Here is a 23,734-nt window from a genome sequence, read left to right as displayed (position 1 = left end):
TTCTTTGTTGACGTACACACACAAGCCACCGCCATGAGTCTTACGAGACAGTGATGAATCTCTGTCCGCGGTAGCAAGTTAGTCCGTGCAGCTGAATGGCGGAGTCCGGGATGTTGTCGTTCAGCCATGTTTCAGTGAAAACAAACACACAACAATCCCTTGTCTCATGCTGTGTAGATCGACTGAGTTGAATTAAGTCCAGTTTGTTTTCCAGAGAGCGAACGTTTGAGAGCATGAGTGTTGGAAGAGCCGGTCTTGTGGGGTTTTCCCTCAGCCTAGCTCGTATACCTCCGCGCTTACCGCGCTTCCGTCCTCTCTCACACCGCTTGACGCCGCCTTGTGCGGGTAGCGACAGTAGGCGAGGCCGCGGTCTCGAGGTCCGGCTTCAGCAGTAAACAGAGGCCTCAGAGGTTCTCAGTAGCCGCCGGCGAGAGTTGGTCTTTGTATGCGTTGCCGATATCCAAAAGTCTTTGGCGAACATATTTGAGTTTAGGAGTGATTTCCTTATGAACTAGCGGTAAATTTACACTATTTGGAGACGAACAGACGACATTAAAAGACAAAAAAGCACCGTCTTTGGGACCTGGAGCAGCCGCCGCGTCTGATCGCGCCGCCATCTTGGGTCACCAGGGGGTGTTCCCCATTGCATCAGCTACGCAGCGTCTCGTTCCCTATTCAGAGAACATGGGCTATGTAAGTACCCTGAGACATTTTCTCAAGCGACGACGGTGTAGCAGTTCTAACTCCAGGGCAAAAGTTTGAGCAAAACATGCTAACTGTTCTGTCTTTGTCTGCACTGACGAGCACTGAACACTGTTTAGCGTCCCAGCCTCAGAGGAGACAAGAGAGCAGAGGATTTACTGATTTATTTACTGTGTATTATGCTGTTGCCACACAGATCTAATATAAACATTTGATTTCTTTCCCGGCTGTTTACCTTCACAGACATAACCGACTGATTTTGTAACTCATGTGTGTTTTTAACATAAACGTGTGTGTGTCATAGTTTAAGCGCAATAAGACATGAAAGAGAACTTAGTTTAGTTACGTTACTCACATGCCGTGTGACAGACACTTTCTGTGCGCGTGCTTCAGATGTGTGCGCTCAGAAAACCAAATATCACAAGTTTAAACTGATATGGCTTTAAGCGCGAAATACATGATAATCAAAACCAGATGGGTTTTTTTGCTGAGTATCTGATATACGAGCTGTAAAAAGGGAGCTGCTTTTATATGAGTTGCTATTCTGGAAAAGGGGGCAGGGAGCAGCAGCTCATTTGCATTTAAAGAGACATGCACGAAAAAAACCTGTTTCTGCTTCCACTCAAAATAGGCATCTAAATCATATAATAAATGATCTGTGGGGTATTTTGAGATGAAACTTCACAGACACATTCTGGGGACACCTGAGACTTATATTACATCTTGTAAAAAGGTCTTGCATAATAGGTCTCCTTTAAGTTTAGGTATTGGGTAGGATTAGGGATGCAGAATATGTGATTTATAAGTAATAAACAGCCAATATGTTAATAATAGGAATGCTAGTAAACAACTAGTTAATACTTCAGTCCCTATATTAAGCAGTTACTCTTATTGTTTACTGAACTATAAAAAATCAGTGTCACATTTGCAGAGGTGTAGATATTGGGGAAACAGCACTCTTGCTGGTGTGATATTACTAAACTATATCATGATATAAATATAATTTGCCCTCATATGTTAAATATTAGGCTCATATAACTGCATTAATAGACAACATCATGCAGTCAGTCAGTCGTCCTGCTTCATGATCATCAGACACTGCATCAGCGTAAGATGACGGACAGGTCCGGACACGTTATTGAATTGCACCAATGAGTGTGTTAAATCAACAGCCAGTTATAAACTGTGATGTCAAAGGGTTGGTGATGTTATGTGGCATATCTCCTCTCATTGTGTCTCCGTTCAGATAGAGGTGGTGTTCGTTGCGCTGGATCAGTGTGGCTCGTCTAACGACAGAAGGATCGCACTGATCGATAAGAACCATGACCTCTACCTAACCTCTGTGAGAACGCTGGGCCGAGCGCACAGCATCCACAAGATCGGTGAGTTCAGTCAGGCGTCTCTATTAAAGCCTGGTTCATCTGAACTGATCTGTGTGATTGGTCCTCAGGGTCGATGGTTGACACTATGGCCTGGAACGATTCGGCTAACATCCTGTGTGGAATCCAGGACAGCCGGTTCACAGTGTGGTATTACCCTAGTGTGGTGTTTGTGGACAAAGACCTGCTGCCCAAAACCATCTTCACCAAAGACAGCAGGTACATACTCACACCAGCTAACTAGACTACCTATAAGAGTAACGGAGGCATGCAGTCTGCACATGTCCTGCGGGTGACGTTTGCTGTATCATGTGTCCTGCAGTGAGTTCAGTCATCCTCCTCAGATGGTGAGCTATGAGGGTACTCAGGTGACGGTCAGACGAGTGGACGGCTCTCTGGTGTGCACCGCCGTGTCGCCGTACCCCAGCTTACTGCACGAGTACACCGGCAGCGGCCGCTGGGAGGACGCGCTCCGCATCTGCCGCTTCGCCAAGGTCAGTGGATCACACTCACAGAGAAAACTCAGCCTGACGATGCACAGGTGAATTCCTTCAATATGGTTATTATTATATCTGACAAAAAATCACACACAGCCAGATGAACTAAGAAAATTTCTAAATAAAAACAGATCCTGTAGTCAAATAAATACACTGAAGACACAAAACACCAGACATTTAAACATTTAAGCTGAAATCCAAAGTTTGTTTAAAGGAGGAAATTATATTTTAAAGCTGCAGTCCGCAAGTTGTGCCTCTTTGTCGCCATCTCTGTTTGAAAACCTGGAATTGCAAGATGCAAACCGTGCAAATTATTATTATTGTTATACTTTATTCTCAAATTATTAATGTTAACAACATCAGCATAGCGTGATTGCTATGAGTATAGTGTGTTTTAGCGTGTAGATTTCAATTTCTGTACAGTCTAATATCTAATTGTCATACCATTCGAATTTCATATTAAGAAATTCTTTTAACCCAAAAAGCAAATTATTCTCCCTTCGAACTGGTTGTCTTTAAAATACAAATCTTGTGTAATCCCAGGCTATCTGTAATCACAAGCACATTTAAAACTGAAATATAATTTAATTTCATTCACATGTGTTTCATAAACACATAATACTTTCTGGATCACAATCCGCCATCAAAATGATACATTTAATTATTCCAGCTGCTGTGAGGAAAGGCTATAAATGATCCGTCACCTGCAGGATCCTCACATGTGATAGCCTACTAGCCGGCACAACTTCTTTATGTTTACAGATACAGACGTGACGTAATGACACAAAAACCTACCCGTACCACTCAAATTAGAAAACATTATTATAAGCTAACCATTGTGAATCGGGCTAAAGTAAGGCAATAGTTTTGAACACTGGCTGGTTATGTACTTGCTCAAATATTGATTTCGGATCATTTTTAACCAAAAAAAGTTACGGACTGCAGCTTTAAATAAACAGTAAACAAAAACAACATAAAATAGCATAAAACAGTTCAGGTTGTATGGTCATGGTGCTCAACATAATAACTGACTAAGAATAAATTCTACCCTGTTGAAAAAACCAGCATATGCTGGTATGTTTTGAAGCATGGCTGCTGGTCATGAGCTGGTTTAAGCTGGTCCTAAGCTGGTCATGAGCTGGAGTTAGTTGCTTAGAACCAACACATGACCAGCTAAGAACCAGCTTAAACCAGCAGGCATGCTTCAAAACTTACCTAACCAGCATATTCAGTTTTTTTTTAACAGGGTAGTTATTCATATTCATGCTTGTGAGCATGTGTTGTGTGCAGATCAGGTGTGTGTGTGTGTTATTTGTGTTGATGTCTGTCTGATGGTTGTCATTTCTCCTCATGTCTCTGTGCTCCTGAGGAGGAGGTATGTCTCTCTGTCTCTCTGTACCTGTAATTAATCTCTTCCTCCCTGTCTTCCTCTGTGATGTGTGACACCAGTAGAGGGCAGCGGTTAATAACTCCTCCATAGGAACTAGTGCAGGAGGGACTGTTGTTCTGTCACAATAGGTAGAGCCACACCATATTGAAAATAAAACTAAAATAGAATAAAACTTCGACATTAAAGGGCAATGGAATAAAAACACATATGTGAATATTAGGGGTGTAACAGTTCAAATTGCTCACGGTTCGGTTTATATCACGGTTTTAGAGTCACAGTTTCGGTACGGTTCAGTTCGGTATGTGCTAAGTTTAGGGAAAAAAGGACTATACTGTCTAACTACAAGCAACAGCACAAATAAATACAATAGAGCAAAGATACAAATAAAATAAACAGTACTTTTCAGGTTTTTAGGTAGGTCTAACATTAGTTTTTAGGTAAAGAATTTGAATATTTCAATCAAATGAATTTGAATAAAGTAATCAAATGTAAAATAACATTGCATATTTGACTGTATAAATGAAAGATTAATCCTTATTAAAGTTACAAAAGCTATTCAATCAAGAGCAGTGAGTGATTTCCTTTTGTTGATTAACATTAAGAAGGTGCTGTCACTTTAAGACAATGCACAGATCCAGTACACTGATACTGTACGTTCAGCTGACTTTGTCTGCTAGGATACTCACTATGACGGGTGTGTTGACATAGTTTTTGTGTGAATTTGTACATTCAAGCAAAAGACTTGAAAGAGAACTCAATATGTGCATGCTTTCTGAGACGCTGGTTTGCCTGCTTCGGATGAGCACACACACAAACTTCTCACTGTGTGCGAGTTCTCATTCACATCTTCTGGCTCTTGAATGTTTAAAATGGTGAAGCTTAAATGAGTTTAGTTTAAACACAGATAGCAACATGTGCTGTTCAGATCTCACCTGTCAACACCTGGGTGATGACGGCATAAATGACCGGTCATATTACAGCATATGGCACTCATATTGAACAGAGTGACTGGGTTTTATGCATTTTTTTTTTTGGTTAATCGCTGTTGTTGTAATGTATTGGGAAGTCAGAATGCGTATCCATTGACAGAAACATACATTAGCTGAACTCTGTCTGTTCTATGTGTTGTTATTTTTTAACAAACCATATTACAAATGCGTTGTCAGATTTAAGTTGAACCGCGGTACAAGTGCGTGCCAAACCGTAACTGCGGTCAGGGCAGCCTCCACTTTGAAAAACGCGCAATCGGCATAAACGGTGCGCGCATATACTAGGTGTTACGGTAATATAGTATAAAAACTCATTTCAATGATCATAACTCAGTTCAAAACTCAGTCTGATGTGAAATAACTAAATAAAAGCCTTTCATAAACTTGTATATAACTTTTTTTTTTTTATCTGTATATTCACACAGTTATAAAAACCTCCCTGTTTCCTCAAAACAGTTTCACTTCAGATAACCAGTACACCTCCTCAGTGCCATTCCCACGATGTCAGGACTATCTGGTGCTTCTCATAGTATCACTTGAATTTTGGGGGGTTTGGAGGGCTTTTATTCTGTAATCCAACATTAGACAGTCCTGAAACTGGGGTATTGAAACTCTGGGGTGGTGGACTATCAAACTGAAGTGAAACTGATTTGTGGAAATAAGGACTTTTCTTTTAGAGCTAGGTCCTGAAATTGGGGTACTGAAACTCTGAGGTGGTGGATGACGTGAAACTGATTTGTGGAAATAAGGACTTTTATTTTTAGAGTCATCTGAACATTAGGAAAAATTGGTTATATACAAGTTTTTGGGGGGCTTTAATTTTGTAATTTAACATCAGACAGCCCAGACATCGGCTGAGTGACACCCTGGCGTTTTGTACTATGAATCTGAATTGAAGTTAGTCTGTGGAAACAGGTAGTTTTATTTTTTAGAGCTATCCAAAATCAAAGACAAAACTGGTTATATATGAAATTTATATATTGCAACATCAGTCAGTATCAACATTGGCTGAGTGACACTCTGGGGTGGTGTACTACTAATCTGAAGTGAAAATGGTTTGTGGAAACAGGGAGTTTCCTTTTCAGAGCTTTCCAAAATCACAGACAGAGCAGGTAGAATATGAGTTTTTAGAGGGCTTTTATTTTGTAATGCAACATCAGACAGTCCTGAAACTGGGTACTGAAACTCTGGGGTGGTGGACTATCAAACTGAAGTGAAACTGATTTGTGGAAATAAGGACTTTTCTTTTAGAGCTATCTGAACATTTGAAAAAACAGGTTGTGTACACGTTTTTGGGGGGCTTTAATTTTGTAATTCAACATCTGGGGTGGTGGACTATCAATCTGAATTGAGATGATATTGAAATATTTATTTATTTATTTATTTATTTTTGTTTGTTTTTTTCATTGTTGTTTTTAAAAGTATCTTTTTGATTCTTTTAAAAAGTACAGTTAAAAAAATCTATATTATTTTATATTTTCTTTGTAAATTATGAAACCTTATGTAAAAAAATGTGTCCTGCATTTTTCATGTCACTAACGAAACAGTATATGTTTTATTCTATTGGCTGAGACTGATTTTAACTAAACCAATAAATTTATGATCAGAAAATATCCCTATTTTCCCCTCTCTCATAGCTACAAGGTGTGAGTAGATACAGTGAGGAAAATAAGTATTTGAACACCCTGCTATTTTGCAAGTTCTCCCACTTGGAAATCATGGAGGGGTCTGAAATTGTCATCGTAGGTGCATGTCCACTGTGAGAGACATAATCTAAAAAAAAAAATCCAGAAATCACAATGTATGATTTTTTAACTATTTATTTGTATGATACAGCTGCAAATAAGTATTTGAACACCTGTCTATCAGCTAGAATTCTGACCCTCAAAGACCTGTTAGTCTGCCTTTAAAATGTCCACCTCCACTCCATTTATTATCCTAAATTAGATGCACCTGTTTGAGGTCATTAGCTGCATAAAGACACCTGTCCACCCCATACAATCAGTAAGAATCCAACTACTAACATGGCCAAGACCAAAGAGCTGTCCAAAGACACTAGAGACGAAATTGTACACCTCCACAAGGCTGGAAAGGGCTACGGGAAATTGCCAAGCAGCTTGGTGAAAAAGGTCCACTGTTGGAGCAATCATTAGAAAATGGAAGAAGCTAAACATGACTGTCAATCTCCCTCGGACTGGGGCTCCATGCAAGATCTCACCTCGTGGGGTCTCAATGATCCTAAGAAAGGCGAGAAATCAGCCCAGAACTACATGGGAGGAGCTGGTCAATGACCTGAAAAGAGCTGGGACCACCGTTTCCAAGGTTACTGTTGGTAATACACTAAGACGTCATGGTTTGAAATCATGCATGGCATGGAAGGTTCCCCTGCTTAAACCAGCACATGTCCAGCCCGACTTAAGTTTGCCAATGACCATTTGGATGATCCAGTGGAGTCATGGGAGAAAGTCATGTGGTCAGATAAGACCAAAATAGAACTTTTGGTCATAATTCCACTAAACGTGTTTGGAGGAAGAAGAATGATGAGTACCATCCCAAGAACACCATCCCTACTGTGAAGCATGGGGTGGTAGCATCATGCTTTGGGGTGTTTTTCTGCACATGGGACAGGGCGACTGCACTGTATTAAGGAGAGGATGACCGGGGCCATGTATTGCGAGATTTTGGGGAACAACCTCCTTCCCTCAGTTAGAGCATTGAAGATGGGTCGAGGCTGGGTCTTCCAACATGACAATGACCAAGCACACAGCCAGGATAACCAAGGAGTGGCTCTGTAAGAAGCATATCAAGGTTCTGGCGTGGCCTAGCCAGTCTCCAGACCTAAACCCAATAGAGAATCTTTGGAGGAGCTCAAACTCCGTGTTTCTCAGCGACAGGCCAGAAACCTGACTGATCTAGAGAAGATCTGTGTGGAGGAGTGGGCCAAAATCCCTCCTGCAGTGTGTGCAAACCTGGTGAAAAACTACAGGAAACGTGTGACCTCTGTAATTGCAAACAAAGGCTACTGTACCAAATATTAACATTGATTTTCTCAGGTGTTCAAATACTTATTTGCAGCTGTATCATACAAATAAATAGTTAAAAAATCATACATTGTGATTTCTGGATTTTTTTTTTTAGATTATGTCTCTCACAGTGGACATGCACCTACGATGACAATTTCAGACCCCTCCATGATTTCTAAGTGGGAGAACTTGCAAAATAGCAGGGTGTTCAAATACTTATTTTCCTCACTGTAGGTCCCATCATTTTGAGGTAAATGTGTTCAAAAGTCTGAAAAATCTGTGTGTAACTTTAAGTTAAGTAACTTTAACTACCAAACACCTTTTTTTTGGGAGTTATTCCATAACATTTAGTTTTTATATGTGTATTACTGTTCAGAACTGTGCTAGCTAACCATGTGCTGATTAGCATCTTTGAGCTAGGTTCAAAAGTATCTAATATTGTCTCTACCGAAACATTTGGTGGAGTTTCAGTGTTGACATCTTTGTTTTTTTGGGGTGTTGTCCCATACAATTGTCACTACCAAAACAGTCAAAAGGGAACACATAATCCTCATATTTGGGGGAAATAAACAAAATTTTTTTTTGTGTGTTTTAGTAGTGTTCAGTATGCGAGTTAAAATTCTGTAGTGTGATGTGGTCGCTACCAAAGCATTACGGTCACTACCGAAAATGTGCTGTCACTACCGAAACCGTCATGACACAGACAAGGAACACAGAGGTAAGTGATCAAACAGGCGTATTTATTAACTGATTAGCAGGAAAGAAGCAGGAGCAGTCGAGAGGTGAGTATGACACTGTGAGACAATCTCCGAATGGCTTAGCTTGCGGTAACTTGATCTTTGTTTCGCCGTAGGATGATCGTGGAGGAACGTGATTGGTGCAGAACAGGAGCGGTGGAGCATAGGAGCAGTGGAGAACAGGAGCGGTGGAGCACAGGAACATCTAAGGTGAGCAAACACAGGTAAGTACACGTAGAGAGTCTGGTTTGGGTTCAGGGATGTGAATGGTAGACCGGACGAGGAGGGAGTGTGGAGAGTGAGCTTATAAAGGGAGGCTTGATTAACTGCAACAGGTGTGGGTGATTAGTAATCTTGGGGATTGGGATCTGGTGAACTTTGGTGCTGATACTGTGGTGACTGCGTTGGCTGTGGTGACTGAGACTCCCTGACATTACACCCTCGCCCAGGGGCGGCTCCTGACGCACTAACACGACAACGGGGGCCGCCGCGGCCTCTGGGTGCGGGACGATCAGGATGGTTGCAATGGAAGTCTCTGTGGAATAGGTAATGGAACCAACTTTCCAGAGGGGAGATGGCATGGCGTCTTGGACTGGGCACAGACTGCGCAGCTGCGGACGTACTTGATGACGTCCCCAGTCAAACTGGGCCACCAATACCGAGCTTGGAGGAGTGAGAGAGTTCGCTGGCTGCCTGGGTGTCCAGAGCCCGGTACCTCATGAACTGAGCCCAGAAGGGATAATCTTAGTGATGATGGGATGTAGGTCTTCCCCTCTGGGCCTCCCTGCGGAGCTGGTTCAGTGCAGGTGGCGTCACGGATTCCTTCGGTGATGTCCCACTGAATCGGACTGACTATGAGGGCTGGAGGGAGGATTGGGTCGGTTGAAGGCTTCGGGGCTCCAGGGCAAAGATTTGGGTCTGCCATGTAGCATGGAGGTGAGAGGGGCCGTGAGCAGACTGAAGTTGCGAATGAACCGTCTATAGAAGTTAGCAAATCCTAGAAATCGTTGGAGTTCCTTCACAGACTGTGGAAGAGGCCACTGCTGGATGGTTGTAACCTTCCCCTGGTCCATCTGGATACCTTGGGACTGATGACATATCCAAGGAACTGCACCGTGGAGCGATGGAACTCACATTTTTCCAACTTCAGATAGAGGTGGTGTTCTCTGAGCTGCTGGAGGACCTGCGTCAAGTGGTAGTGATGTTCGGCCAGATTCCAGGAATAAATGAGAATGTTGTCAATGTAGACTATTACAAACTGATGGAGGAACTCCCGGAACACCTCGTTCATAAACCACTGGAAGACTGACGGTGAGTTGACTAGGCCATACGCCGGCATCACCCGGTACTCGTAGTGGCTTGATGGTGTGATGAAAGCTGTTTTCCACTCGTCGCCCTCCCGGATACGAACAAGGTTGTAGGTGCTCCGCAGGTCCAGCTTGGAACAAGTGCAGGCTCCACGGAGTTCCTCGAGGGCGGCTGGGACCAGGGGAAGTGGGTAGGGCAGCTTCACAGTTTGCAAGTTTAGGGCTCAGTAATCTATACACAGTCTCAAGCCTCCATCCTTTTTTGCCCACGAAGAAGAAGCTTGATGCGGCGGGTGATGTAGATTGCAAATTAATTTCTGTTGAAGAGCCTCCTGGATGTATTCCTCCATTGCCTTGCGCTCAGGGATGGACAAAGGGTATACTCTACCCTTGGGGAGTTTAACCCCAGGCAGCAGGTCAATGGCACAGTCCCATGGCCGATGCGGTGGAAGACAGGTGGCTGCCTGCTTGCTGAATACATCCTGGAACACCTGGTAGTCAGATGGGATAATAGGTGTCACCAGAGGTTCGAGGCTTTCGACGAGGGTGGAACACACTTGGGCTTGTGAGGTCTCCTTGCGCGGCTTGGATACAGGGGATATACAGCTATGAAAACAGGCCTTGCTCCAGCGAGTAATTTCGTAGGGATCCCATCTGACTTCCGAAGAGTGTTGGTTGAGCCATGGGTGTCCCAGGATGGTGTCCACTGTGGGTCCCTCCAGTACCAGAAATGAGATGGTTTCTTCATGCAGACATCCAACTCTCAGGCTCATCGGGGGACCCGCCCACACCCTGGTGGTTTTCCTTGAATTGTCTCGACTCGGAGTTCCTGGGGCTGACGTTTACGGTGTAAGTTGAGACAAGTTAAGAGTCCTTGTGAGATGAAATTCCCTGAGGAGGCCGAGTCAACGAGTGCGGAGACTGAAACAGAGGATTCTGAGATCAGTAGTTGTACTGGTAAGAGGGACAATGTGGAGATTTCTGGCTCAAGTTGAGTAGTACTCACCGCAGGGTGTGGAGGTTGGACAGGGCAGGTCCTGATGAAGTGATCGGATGCTGCACAGTACAGACACAGTCCTGCCGCGAGGCTGCAAGCACGCTCCATGCGTGACAAACGAGCGGAGTCTACTTGCATGGGTTCTGGTACTGGGGAACTGCGGGCGGGTGAGGTGAGCTGGTGTGCGGCTTTGTCACGATGAAAAGCAGAGAGGCGTTGTGAGATGCGTGAGGCACGCTGCATAAAACTCTCGAGTCCTACGTTGTCGTCATAAATGGCCATCTGAGCGCGGATACGAGGATTCAACCCTTGACGATATGCACTCAACAGCGTGGCCTCATTCCATTCACTCGTCATCAGCGTGCGAAACTGTAGGGAGTAATCACTCGTCGACAATTCCTCTTGGCGCAACCGTAGAAGTTGATCCTGAACGTACAGCATTCCCGTGGCGGAACCAAACACCTCCTTGAAGTGGTTAGAAAAGGCTTCGTAGGAGTTAATTATGGTACTTTGAGCATTCCAGATAGCTCGAGCCCAGAGCAGTGCTTTGCCACTCAATAAGGAGATGAGAAAGGCTACCTTAGAGCGTGTGGTGGTGAATTTCTGCAGTTGCATCTTGATAAACAAGGGGACTTGAAGGAGGAAGCCGCCACACTCAGCTGTATCACCCGTGTAGGAAGCAGTCAAGGCCATGGGACTTACAGAGGGAGATTCTGGGGTGGTGACAGGTGTGAGGGTGGCTCAGAGGGTATTGAGCAATTCCTCGAGCATGTCAGCTGGTGTGAGAAGCCGGGGATCCATGATGTGCAAATGTACGTATCCTGGTCCGGTCTTCTGTCACGACACAGACAAGGAACACAGAGGTAAGTGATCAAACAGGGGTATTTATTAACTGATGAGCAGGGAAGAAGCAGGAGCAGTCGATAGGTGAGTATGACACTGTGAGACCATTTCTGAATGGCTTAGCTTGCGGTAATTTGATTTTTGTTTCGCCTTAGGATGATCGTGGAGGAACGGGATCGGTGGAGCACAGGAGCAGTGGAGAACAGGAACATCTAAGGTGAGTAAACACAGGTAAGTACACGTAGAGGGTCTGGTTAGGGTTCAGGGATGTGAACGGTAGACCAGACGAGGAGGGAGTGTGGAGAGTGTGGGTGATTAGTAATCTGAGGATTGGGATCTGGTGAACGTTGGTGCTGATGACTGTGGTGACTGTGTTGGCTGTGGTGACTGAAGTGACTGAGACTCTCTGACAGAAACATGGGATGTTTTGTCAAAAATAAAGTATACTGAATTATCAAATAAGATGTTATGATAGTTTTTGATTCAATGTATATTCAAATGAAAGAATCCTTAACTGTGAAATCAATATGATCAACTTTTTGCCTTTTACAAAGAAAAATTGGTTTCAAAATACAACAAATCTCATAAATTACACTTGAAATATTGTTAAAAATGTAATTGCTATTGATTCACCTCTGAAATTTTTTTAATAAAATAGCAATAAAAATAAATTTACAATCTAGATGTATAAGCAAAATCTTAATAGGTCAATATAACTCTTCTAATTAAATTATTATTACTGTGTTTTTCGGTAGTGACATATTTGGGGAGAGGACAAATATTCCAAAACTTTCTGAAAATGCAATATGAGAATTAACTGCACAATTACTAGAAATGTGTACCTTGGATATTATACAATTTGCATATATACAAATTTTTAATTTTTTTTTCAAGACGTTTTCTCTTTATAACTACGTGAATTTACAGATAAAAAAAGGTTATATACAAGTTTATGAAAGGTTTTTATTTTATTTCACATCAAACAGTTATTTTGATATTACATGGAAATTCTACATTTAATATTACTCAACATTTGAAGTCATTTTCATGCTATCAGGCCGTTTTTTTAAACATTTGTATTATTTTTTTATTGATTGATGTTTATATCTTTATTTGTGTATTTTTCTTATTCATTTATTTATTAATTCATTATTGACAGAGAAACTGGCTCAATAAATCAATGGCAAAGATCGCTTTTCATTTGAACTGAGTTTTTACACTATATTACCGTAACGCCTAGTATATACGCTTACCGTTTATACCGTTTGCGTGTTTTTCAAAGTGGAGGCTGGCCTGACCGCAGTGAATCGTGGATGGAGATTTTTTTACTGAGAACCGTTACACCCCTAGTGAATATATGCTAAAATGTAATTGATTGCTGTGATCAAAGCTGAATTTTCAGCATAACTACTCCACATCATCTTTCAGAAATCATTCTAAAATGCTGATTCTTTCAAAACATTAAAAAATTCAAATTATTCCAAACTTTTGACCAGTAGTCTAATTCTAATGAACATTGAAACATAAAGTGTTTCCTGTTAATTTAGCTGACTAACTCTGGCTGTTTTACTAAACTAATGTGGGTTTGCAGTTATTGAACTGCGGTTTGGGATTGTAGATGGGTCAGTTATTCACCACAGACCTGATGCTAGATGAGGGTAATGACTGAGAAGCACTTTGACCAATGGGCCTTTTTCACGGTCCGCGTTTGAAAACCGGAAACTTCGAGTAGTTGTGTAAAATAACTAGGGTTGTTCCGATTCCGATTCTAGTATCGGAAATTTCACCGATACCACAAAAAATTCTGGCATCGGTATCGGCGAGTACTTGAACCCATGTACCGATCCGATACCATTTTCTTAAACAAGACCTATAGTTATGCGCGCTAGCTTTGCTTAACGCTGCAAATAGGAAGAGAGAGAGTCTTTTACATGTAAGCACGTCAATTCCGAATGGTATGTAAACGATATTCTTTGTTGTATTTTTCTGTCAAAATAACGGAGTTCCTTTGGAATTCTAACTGCCGGGTTCTCCGGTAGTAGGCGGAGCTAATGAGCAAACGACAATCTCATTGGCTGGCGCTCACCTATTATCGTCCCTGTTTTGATTTCAGCCAATCAGTTCGAGCCAATGCAGACAACGTGATTAATATTCATGAATCCAGCAGCTCGTTAATCCTTAGTGCGTTTATATTGTTCTTAGTAGAATTCATTGTATGATTATTATCTTATCAGTATTATTGTTATCAACATTTTTATTTATTTTTTATACATAACATCCAAAATAAAATAAAAAAAAAATAATAAAAAAAATAAAATAAAATAAAAATAAAAATAAAAAACAACAACAGACACATACTCAATATCTCAAAGTCCAATCAAAGGGAGGGAAAGAGGGAAAGGCAAGAAAAACCCAAAGTCACTCCTTTATACAGTCACGTATATCAAAAAGAAAGCACTGCCAAGCATCGATGGTAGAAGGCTTGGCCCCATTGATTCGTGCTGTTGTACATTCACAAGCCACTATGTGCAGGAGACTACGGATCCAATATGTTTTTCCACACATGTGCGGTGTAAACCAGTTTTGTATTACTGTCTTCTTCGCAGCTGTAAAACCAGCAAACATCATTCTCTTTTGCATTGAGGTTATACAGAGATCAGAATCATCATTAAGAAGACACAAACTTGGATTAACAGACCAATCCATTTGCAATAAGGATGATAAAACCAGGTTTACATGTGTCCATAGACTGATGACGACAGGACATTCCCAAAACATATGCAGAAAAGTACCTGATGATGTAGTATTACATATATGGCAGTTGAGATTCGGTTGTAGTTTCATTTTAAATCTTTTGTAAGGAGTTATGTATGCTCTATGAATGACTTTGAAGTGAATAAGACGATGAGCCAGATTTTTAGATGTTAAACTGAGATTAGACCACACTCTCTCCCAGTCGACAGATAAATTAAGGTCAGATAATTCCCTATTCCAAATAGTTTTAATAGAAAGAGGTTTTGTAACGCAATCAATAATCTTATTATATATTAAAGAAACAGACGGCCGACCAACAGATGGTGCAATCCAATCTTGCATAGGATGAGAGGAGATGGGAGATGCCCAAGGAACTCCATACGCTTTGAGAGCAGAACGTAACTGAAGAAAGACAAAATATGCGGATGCTGGTAGACAAAATTTGGTTCTTAATGTCTGAAATGAACATAGGCCCTGGTTATCATATATATCACCGCATGTGTTTACACCTAAAGAGGACCAAGAGGGTTGGACAAATGGACGATTTCCGCATACAAAATTAAAATTGTGCCATAAAGGTGTACTATTACAAAATTTGAAGGTTCCTCCTATCCGACGTTCCACCGTTTTCCAGATTTTAATAGAGTTGGCCACAACCGGACCAAATTTATACTTATCCCCTTTTTTCCTGTGCCAGTAAATAACATATCTTGGAGTCTATTTGGTTTAACCTTGTCAGCTTCAATCACTCTCCAAGAAACTGTAGATTGAGGATCAACTCAATTATGAAGAGCCTTAAGCTGGAGCGACCAATAATACAGTTCAAAATTTGGTACAGCCAGTCCTCCTGCGCTATTAGGATGTTGTAATGTGGTAAGTTTAATTCTGGGGCATTTATCATTCCAGATAAATTTAGAAATTATGGAGTTAATCTCCTTAAAATAACCTGGAGGGGAGAAAGTGGTAGCATAGAGAAAAAAATTAAATCGAGGTAACAAATTCATCTTAACAGTGGAAATTCTTCCTTGAAGAGAGACTTTAAGATTCTTCCATCTTTGAATGTCATTTTGACTTTAACTAAGATATTATTAAAATTGTCTCTGGCAATCTTATGAATGTTTTATATATGGTAATGCCCAAATAGATGAAAGATTCCTTAATAGGGATAAATGAGGGAATAGAAGAATTGACTTTAACATTGTTAATTGGCATTAAAGCAGATTTGCTCCAATTTATTTTATATCCTGATAAGCTACTAAAATTATCAAATTCCTTAATTACACTAGAGACTGAAACATCAAAGTGGTCTAAATATAGAATAATATCATCAGCGATAACGAAATACTATGATTATGATCATGAATCTTAATCGATACTTCAGATTTCCTGATGGCTTGTGCTAAGGGTTCAAGAGATAGACAAAACAATAAGGGTGAAAGCGGACATCCCTGCCTTGTTCCCCGCTGCAAAGGGAATGGGGGGGAAATAATATTACCAGTTATGACTGATGCTGCAGGTGTGTGGTATAATGTCTTGATCATAGAAATGAAGTGTTCACCGAAGCCGAAACATTGCAGAACTGCCCACATATAATTCCACTCTAGCCTGTCAAAGGCTTTTTCTGCATCAAGTGAAAAGACCGCACAAGGGGTCGGGTGGGAGTCTGCAAAGTCCAGAATATGAAGGAGTCGACGATATTGTCAGATGCATTGCGCCTTGATGAAACCAGTTTGGTCCTCCTTGATCAGACTATGAATTACCTTCTCCATACGAAAAGCAAAAACTTTAGCATAGATTTTAAGATCACATGGGATAAGCGAAATCGGTCTGTAGCTGGAACAATCTAATGGGTCTTTCCTTTTTAAGAAGTAATGAAATCAGTGATGTTTTTGATCTCTATGAAAACCCCATGTTCAATCGCAAAATTAAATGAATTAAGCATAAGTGTCCCTACCAAATCCCAAATTTCTAAATATAATTCCGGGGGGAGACCATCTAGACCTGGCGATTTGCCCTTTTGAAGGCTTTTTAGAGAGACGTGTAGCTCCTCCAAACTTAATGGGGCCTCCAAAGATTCTTTATCCATCTGTGAGATCCGAGGCAGTTCCAATTTATCTAAATACTGCTTACAAATTGGTTCATCAAAATCTGTTTCGCTTTATACAGATTCATGTAAAACCTTTAAATATGTCATTAATTGCCGCAGGATTCATGGTGACCTGATCATCCGATGATTTTATTGCGCTAATATATGCCTTAGACTCGCATTCTTTCAACCTAAGGGCCAATAAATGACTAGGTCTCTCTGATTCAAAATAATATTTTTGCCTAGTCCTATGTAAAATAAATTCCGCCTTTGAGTGTGAAAGTAAATCATATTCTTCTTTTAAAGAGGACAACTGTGTAGCCTGTTGCTCAGTAAAATGTTGTTTTGTAGGTTTTGCAATGATTGGATTTTATTTTCTAATTGTGTAAATTGGTAAGTTTTCGCTTTGGCAAGAGTAGAAGAAAAGATATACAGAATCCTCGTATGGCACATTTAGTCGATTCCCACATTATTTGAGGATCCACATCAGAGGGCATATTGATTTCAAGAAATTCCTTAATATATTCTTTTAATGAAGTAATGAAAGTCTGATTACTTAATAATGATATGTTAAAGCGCCATCTAGGGCTTTGGCTTTAACATCGGAAAGAGGAACACTGCACAACACAGCAGAATGATCAGATAATAAAATTGGTAATATAGAGATGGACGAATTCGACGAAATTAAAGATGGGCTGAGAAATATGTAGTCTATCCTAGAGAAAGTCTTATGTCTATTAGAAAAAAAAGTGAAGTCCTTAGCTTTAGTATTCTGAATTCTCCAAAGATCGATTAAGTTGAGCTCCGTGATAAATTTATTCAGTAATTTAGAAGATGGATTGGCTGTTGTATCAAATTGAGATTTATCTAAAGCAGGATTTATGACAGCATTAAAATCCCCACCCACCACTAATGGGCAGTCAGTCTGCTCAAGTAATGTTTTGGAAATCTGTGTCTGTCTCATTCGGACCGTAAATAGAGACCAATGCTAACCTATTATTATATATTTTGCATCGGATAAAAACAAATCTACCCTTCTCATCACTACCAAGGTGTTCAATTGTTAAATTTAACTTTCGATTAACAAGGATAAGCACCCCCTTAGTTTTATTTTGAGCGCAGGAAAAAGCCACTAATTTATAATATTTATTCTGAAAACGTGCCACATCAGCTTGTTTTAAATGCGTCTCTTGAATTAGGGCACAGGAAATAGACTTACGGTGTAAATATTCTAACACACGGGTTCGTTTAACAGCGAATTTAAACCATTCACATTCAGTGATAAAATATTTAGAGTATGCATTGAATATTCACAATCCCTAAATTGTATTCAATAAATGAAAACAAAAGCACTTCCATTCTGTAAATAGCATGTAAACGCTGACGTGCATTTTAGATACCAAACCTCCTAGAAGAAAAATCCCTTTAGAAATAAGGTAAAATAAATAACAGTATAAATGTCTGTTGTAAAAAGTAAAACAACATAAAAACCTGAACAACCAACAACTATAAACGAGGAACAACTCAGACCGCACATTACCGAGAACATAGGTCTGACTGAGCAACAAAAATAGTGATGGTTCGTGACCGATCCACTCCAACGCAAGACATGTCTCCCGAAAGGCCCACACAGCCAAAAATATTTTTAATTAAACCTACTCTCAATTAGTCCCTCCAAAAAGAGAGAGAGAGAAAAAAGGAGTGTCAGTCTTACCAGCAACGAGATCGTTGTACCGGATATATAGGGACAATATCTCGGTAGTAGAGGAGAGAAGAAAAAGCAAAAAATAGACTTAGCAAGCGTCCATGTCCATCCTACCATCATCCCCTACTGGGCAGCTAGAACCATGTCCATCCCGGCCATCAAGTTCCTCCCGCTGGACCGGAGAGACAGCGGCCGCTGTTCCCCGTCGCCGCCCCGCAGAGCCGCGGCATGTCTTCTGCTGAGACAGGGAGCTGATAAAATCCTCCGCTTTCTGAGGGGAATCGAAGCTTTTCTGTTCCCCTTTGTGCCGTAGTTTAACCACCGCCGGATAGATGAGGAAGGGCTGGAGGCCAAGCGCTGTCATCTTCTTCAAAACCGGACCAAATGCCTTTCTCCTGATCGCTGTAGCTGGACTAAAGTCGGGAAAAAATAGTAGTGTAACATTGTTCTGTGCGCATTTCACCGGATAGGCCTGCCGAGCACCCTTCAGGATATCTGATCTGTCATGCCATCTCAGTACACGGAAGATAAGAGTGCGCGGCCGATCGGAGCCTCTCCCTCCGTCATACACGCGGTGCGCCCGGTCAATCTCAATGTCACGGCCCCTCAAGAAAGGAATCCACTTGGGAAGATGAACTCTGAGGAAACCAGCCGCCGGATCCCTCAGCCCCTCTGGCAGCCCCACCAGTCGTACGTTGTTCCTCCTGCACCTGTCCTCCATATCCATCATCTTCTCGGTGAGTCGCTCCAGCTGATTTCTTACGTCCGTGACTGCCCTCCTATCCTCACGTGCATCTGCTTGCACAGAGTCAACGCGGTCACGTGTCTGCTTCGCCGCTGTAGTTATGGCCTCAAACTCCTCTCTTAGCTCTTTAACAGACTTGTTGGTCGCTTGTATGTCCTCACACAGTTCGCGCAATGCTGGAATCAGTACAGAGTCCATCGCATCTCTTACTGCCGAATTCACAACCGAATTCAAAGTGTTTTGCTGTTGTTTAAATGCTAGTTCAATACGGCTAGCGATAGCATCGTTGAGGTCTTCTCTGGAGATGGCGGAATCTCTGAATTTTTTCTTCATTGGCGATTGCTCAATCTCTCTTTTCCGATCCCCTTTGTCTGCCTTAGCACTCATGATGGGTCCAATGCAGAGTGGTTCAAATTTTACTGACAGGATCTTACAATATGTGGCAAAGTGAGCAGAGCGAAAGACTAAGCTTGCATCGCCGTCGAAGGGTCACGTGATCCCCCATCTTATCAGTATTATTGATAGTTTTCCCCCCATTTTTACAGAAACACTGAATGATCAAAAAAGCACCACCACCCTTTTTCCCTAAGTTCAGATAAAATGACTAATATGCATTCATACATGGTTACCAAGTTTTAATTCTAATTACTAAAGTTCTATCATTAAATAATACTTGATTATCATAATATATTTATAATGCTTGACTGACTGATGTTAAGAGTGTACTTTTTTCCAAACATTATATATTATATTTTTTGTTTACTCACCAGACTATCTATCTATGGTGAAGCGCACCGTAAAATAATTGTATGTATCAATTCATACAGGGCTAGTAAGTATAGCTGTATAACCAGATACATAGTATCGGATCAGTACTCGGTATCGGCCGATACCCTGAGCCTAGGTATCGGAATCGGTATCGGGAAGGGGAAAAGGGTATCGGAACATCTCTAAAAATAACCTCCGCTGTAGCCTTTATGAATGGCAATGCCTGTAGCAGGGGGATGTTGCGATTTATTAATGAACAATTCATTATAGATGTTTCATTAAAACATGTTAACCACAGTTATCAATCATTAATAGGGTATGACGAAACGAGGAAAAATGTTCTCATGATATTCTCATCATATTTCATGATTTAAATGGGAGTGCATAGGCGTATGTATGCACAATACTTCAGCGACAGACCAGCTTTTTACTGAAAAAATGCAAGAATAGCATACAAACAACATATCACATTAAAGAGCAATAAAATCGGCGTTCAACAAGTGTTTATTATGATAACAGTACATTGTGCAATAATTAATCATAATTAATTAATTAGCCTAATTAAAAACAAAAATTAGAACACTGTATATTCGGAGTATTTCTCCAGCAGTAACATAAGCAGCCGTGGGCAGATTCTCAGTTAAAAGAATCTGTTTAACAGATGATACCCTACCATATGTGTAGTCCATGATTTTAACGTGAAACATTAACCTATGTTAGCGAGCCGTTTGTAAGCGTTGTCGGTGTCGCGACCGTCATGATAACTGATGAGAATCTGCCCGCGGCTGCTCACGTTACTGCTGGAGAAATACTCTGACTGTTTTAATTTTATTTTTAATGTTATTGTTTTTATTATTGCGCAGTGTTTACTACGGTTCTTCTCTAATCTTATCTACATAATGCTATTCAATCACTGTGCTCAAACCCGGAGGATGTGTCACGTTTAAGATGGTAAAACCAGTTATTTTTGAATAATTCTGGGATGAAAAATATGAATATATTTGAGCAACTCCAATTTGATCTAATACATGATGATTGTAGCCTATTAGAAAGTAAAGTTAGTGCACGAAATCAATATTACTTTCATTTAAATTTACTTTAATTTGTACAGTCTTTAGTCGTGGTTAATGTTTTATAAGATGTATAAGCTTGCCTGATTTTATTGCTCTTTAATGTGATATGTTGTTTGTATGGTATTCTTGCATTTTTTCAGTAAAAAGCTAGTCTGTCTCTGAAGTATTGTGCATACATTAAATCATGAATAAACGTGAGCAATTCCAAGAGGGTCCTCGCACCTCGGTGCTCGGGCCCTAAATATGCGTCAGAATATCATGAGAACATTTTTCCTCGTTTCGTCATACCTGATTAATGATTGATAACTGTGGTTAACATGTTTTAATGAAACATCTATGATGAATTGTTCATTAATAAATCACAACAACCCCGTGCTACAGGCATTGCCATTCATAAAGGCTACAGCGGAAGTTATTTTACACAACTACTCGAAGCTTCCGGTTTTTGAATGCGGACAGTGAAAAAGGCCCATAGCTGCATGCAGTGCAATGACCGTTCATCAGCACTTTGTTAATAACATTATGAAATGTCACAGAAGAGTGTACTCTCTTACAGGATCAGATGCTCTGGTCGTGTCTGGCCGGTCTGGCGATGGCCAATAGGGAGCTGAGCACAGCAGAAGTGGCGTATGCAGCTATAGGAAAGGTGAATCTACCGAGAGAATATCTCACATCACAGTCTCCTCTCCGTCTCTTTAACGCTCGTCTTTGTCTCTGGTAGATTGACAAGGTGCAGTACATCAACTTTATAAAGGACCTGCCGTCGAGAGACTCGTGTCTCGCTCACATCCTGCTCTTCAGCGGACACGTACAGGAGGCCGAGGCCACTCTACTGCAGGCCAACCTCAATTACCACGCCATCCAGATACACATCAACCTCTACAACTGGGACAGGTGCGAGCCGTCGCTGACACTGTCCTCTCCGCACGCGCCTGTGTGTCTGCTGCTCATGCCTGTCTCTCCGCAGGGCTCTGGAGTTGGCGGTGAAGTACAAAACTCATGTGGACACGGTGCTGGCTCACAGACAGAAGTTCCTGCAGGACTTTGGAAAGCAGGAAACCAACAAGAGATTCCTGCAGTATTCTGAGGGAGTAAGACATGTTCACCTCATGGATCTGTAGCACTGTTCAAATGTCTGTGGTTGATGGGATTGAAGCCACGGAGTTTGTCTGTCCTCACAGTAAACCAGTCTCCTCTGTATAGGGCTTTTATTGTTTCTGATTTATTTTACAATTTATTAATATTTCCGTCTCTCCTGCTTATGTTCAGGTGGAAGTGGACTGGGAGAAAATCCAGGCTAAAATTGAAATGGAGTTTGCTATGGAGCGGGAAAAAGCAGCCAACTCATCCGTCAGAAGCAGTGTGTCCATTCGCCGATAAAAACACACACCTGTAATGTAAGTCAGGTAAACCGAGGCCTGGATTCCAACTGAACGAGCACTGATCTCTGACTCCTCAACACTAACTATACACTGTGGCTATCTCTCAAAATTAAGAAGTTATGGCAGGCATATGAATTCATATCTTAACCTCTGAAAAATGCACATCAGTCTATTAACAAGCATCACGTCTAGTTCAGCTGTTATTTATATCATATCATTTCATGACGATTTTGTAACAAGAATGAATTTTTATTGTAAAAGCTTGATTTATGTTTATTCAATAAATGCATATTTGAAATAAAACTAGCATTGGTGAGTGAATGAAGAGCTGTTTCCACCTAACATGCATTTTTAGTGATCCCACACTCTGGAACAAAACACTTCTACCAGAGACTCATTTGCAGTTTATCCACTGGCAAACATTCTGATCATAATCAGGGTTTTGGCACAATGCAGTGTAATATGAATCCGTATAGAGTTGTTCTGCTACAGGCATCCCAAATTCAAATCCCAGCTCGTGGACCACTTCGCTTCCTGTCTGCTCTATACTGTCCCATCATTATAAAAGGGAAAATAAATCTTAAAAAAAGAAAGAAAGAATTTTGAATCCTTTGTTTTGATGCAGTTCCACAGTGATCATGTGTTAGAGGAGAGGGAAGGCAGGCTTCACTGTGGTCTGGGACATATTTAGAACTAATAGCAGTACAATGCAATGTCGTTACATGTGTTTTTGTGCAACCCTTTACCCGCCATTGACAGAATTTCCAGCTGTCAGTGTTTTTGTTTTTATTTGATAGGAGGAGCTATTACACATCTACAGAAAGAGTCCTGAACGTCTGTATCAAAACATAGAAAAGAAGCAGAAACAAGTAACTGTCAATCCAGGAAGTGGTTTAGGACTGTGTCCATAGATTAATGACGATAGGACACTCCCAAAACATATGAAGAAAAGTACCTGATGATGCAGTATTACATATATGGCAGTTAAAATTCGGTTGTAGTTTCATTTTGAATCTTTTGTAAGGAGTTATGTATGCTCTATGAATGACTTTGAAGTGAATAAGACGATGAGCCAAGTTTTTAGATGTTAAGATGTGGTTAGACCACACTCTCTCCCAGTCGACAGATAAATTAAGGTCAGATAATTCCATATTCCAAATAGATTTAATAGAAAGAGGTTTTATAATGCAATCAATCATTTTATTATATATTAAGGAAACAGATGGCCGACCAGAAGATGGTGCAATCCAATCTTGCATAGGATGAGAGGAGATGGGAGATGCCCGAGGAACTCCATACGCTTTGAGAGCAGAACGTAATTTAAGAAAGACAAAATATGCGGATGCTGATAAACAAA

General features: G+C 41.0%; 1 protein-coding gene across 2 annotated transcripts in view; it reads left to right on the top strand.

The window, feature by feature from the left end:
- ift80 (intraflagellar transport 80 homolog (Chlamydomonas)) overlaps positions 1-22,681 on the top strand; it is a 60,093-nt gene extending 37,412 nt beyond the window's left edge. The window contains exons 14-20 of one of the 2 annotated variants that reach the window (XM_058744915.1): positions 1,949-2,084; positions 2,153-2,300; positions 2,404-2,575; positions 21,552-21,641; positions 21,717-21,889; positions 21,963-22,086; positions 22,265-22,681. In XM_058744915.1, the coding sequence (XP_058600898.1) occupies positions 1,949-2,084; positions 2,153-2,300; positions 2,404-2,575; positions 21,552-21,641; positions 21,717-21,889; positions 21,963-22,086; positions 22,265-22,375 (954 nt within the window). In that variant the 3' untranslated portion in view covers positions 22,376-22,681. Of the gene's footprint in view, positions 1-1,948; positions 2,085-2,152; positions 2,301-2,403; positions 2,623-21,551; positions 21,642-21,716; positions 21,890-21,962; positions 22,087-22,264 lie in introns of those variants that run through there. The other variant, XM_058744916.1, reaches the window with a different exon arrangement.
- Positions 22,682-23,734: the final 1,053 nt, after the last annotated feature.

This window comes from Onychostoma macrolepis, chromosome 15 (genome assembly GCF_012432095.1).
Source record: "Onychostoma macrolepis isolate SWU-2019 chromosome 15, ASM1243209v1, whole genome shotgun sequence".
Classification (NCBI taxonomy): Eukaryota; Metazoa; Chordata; class Actinopteri; order Cypriniformes; family Cyprinidae; genus Onychostoma; species Onychostoma macrolepis.
This window is presented reverse-complemented; position numbering and strand designations above follow the sequence as displayed.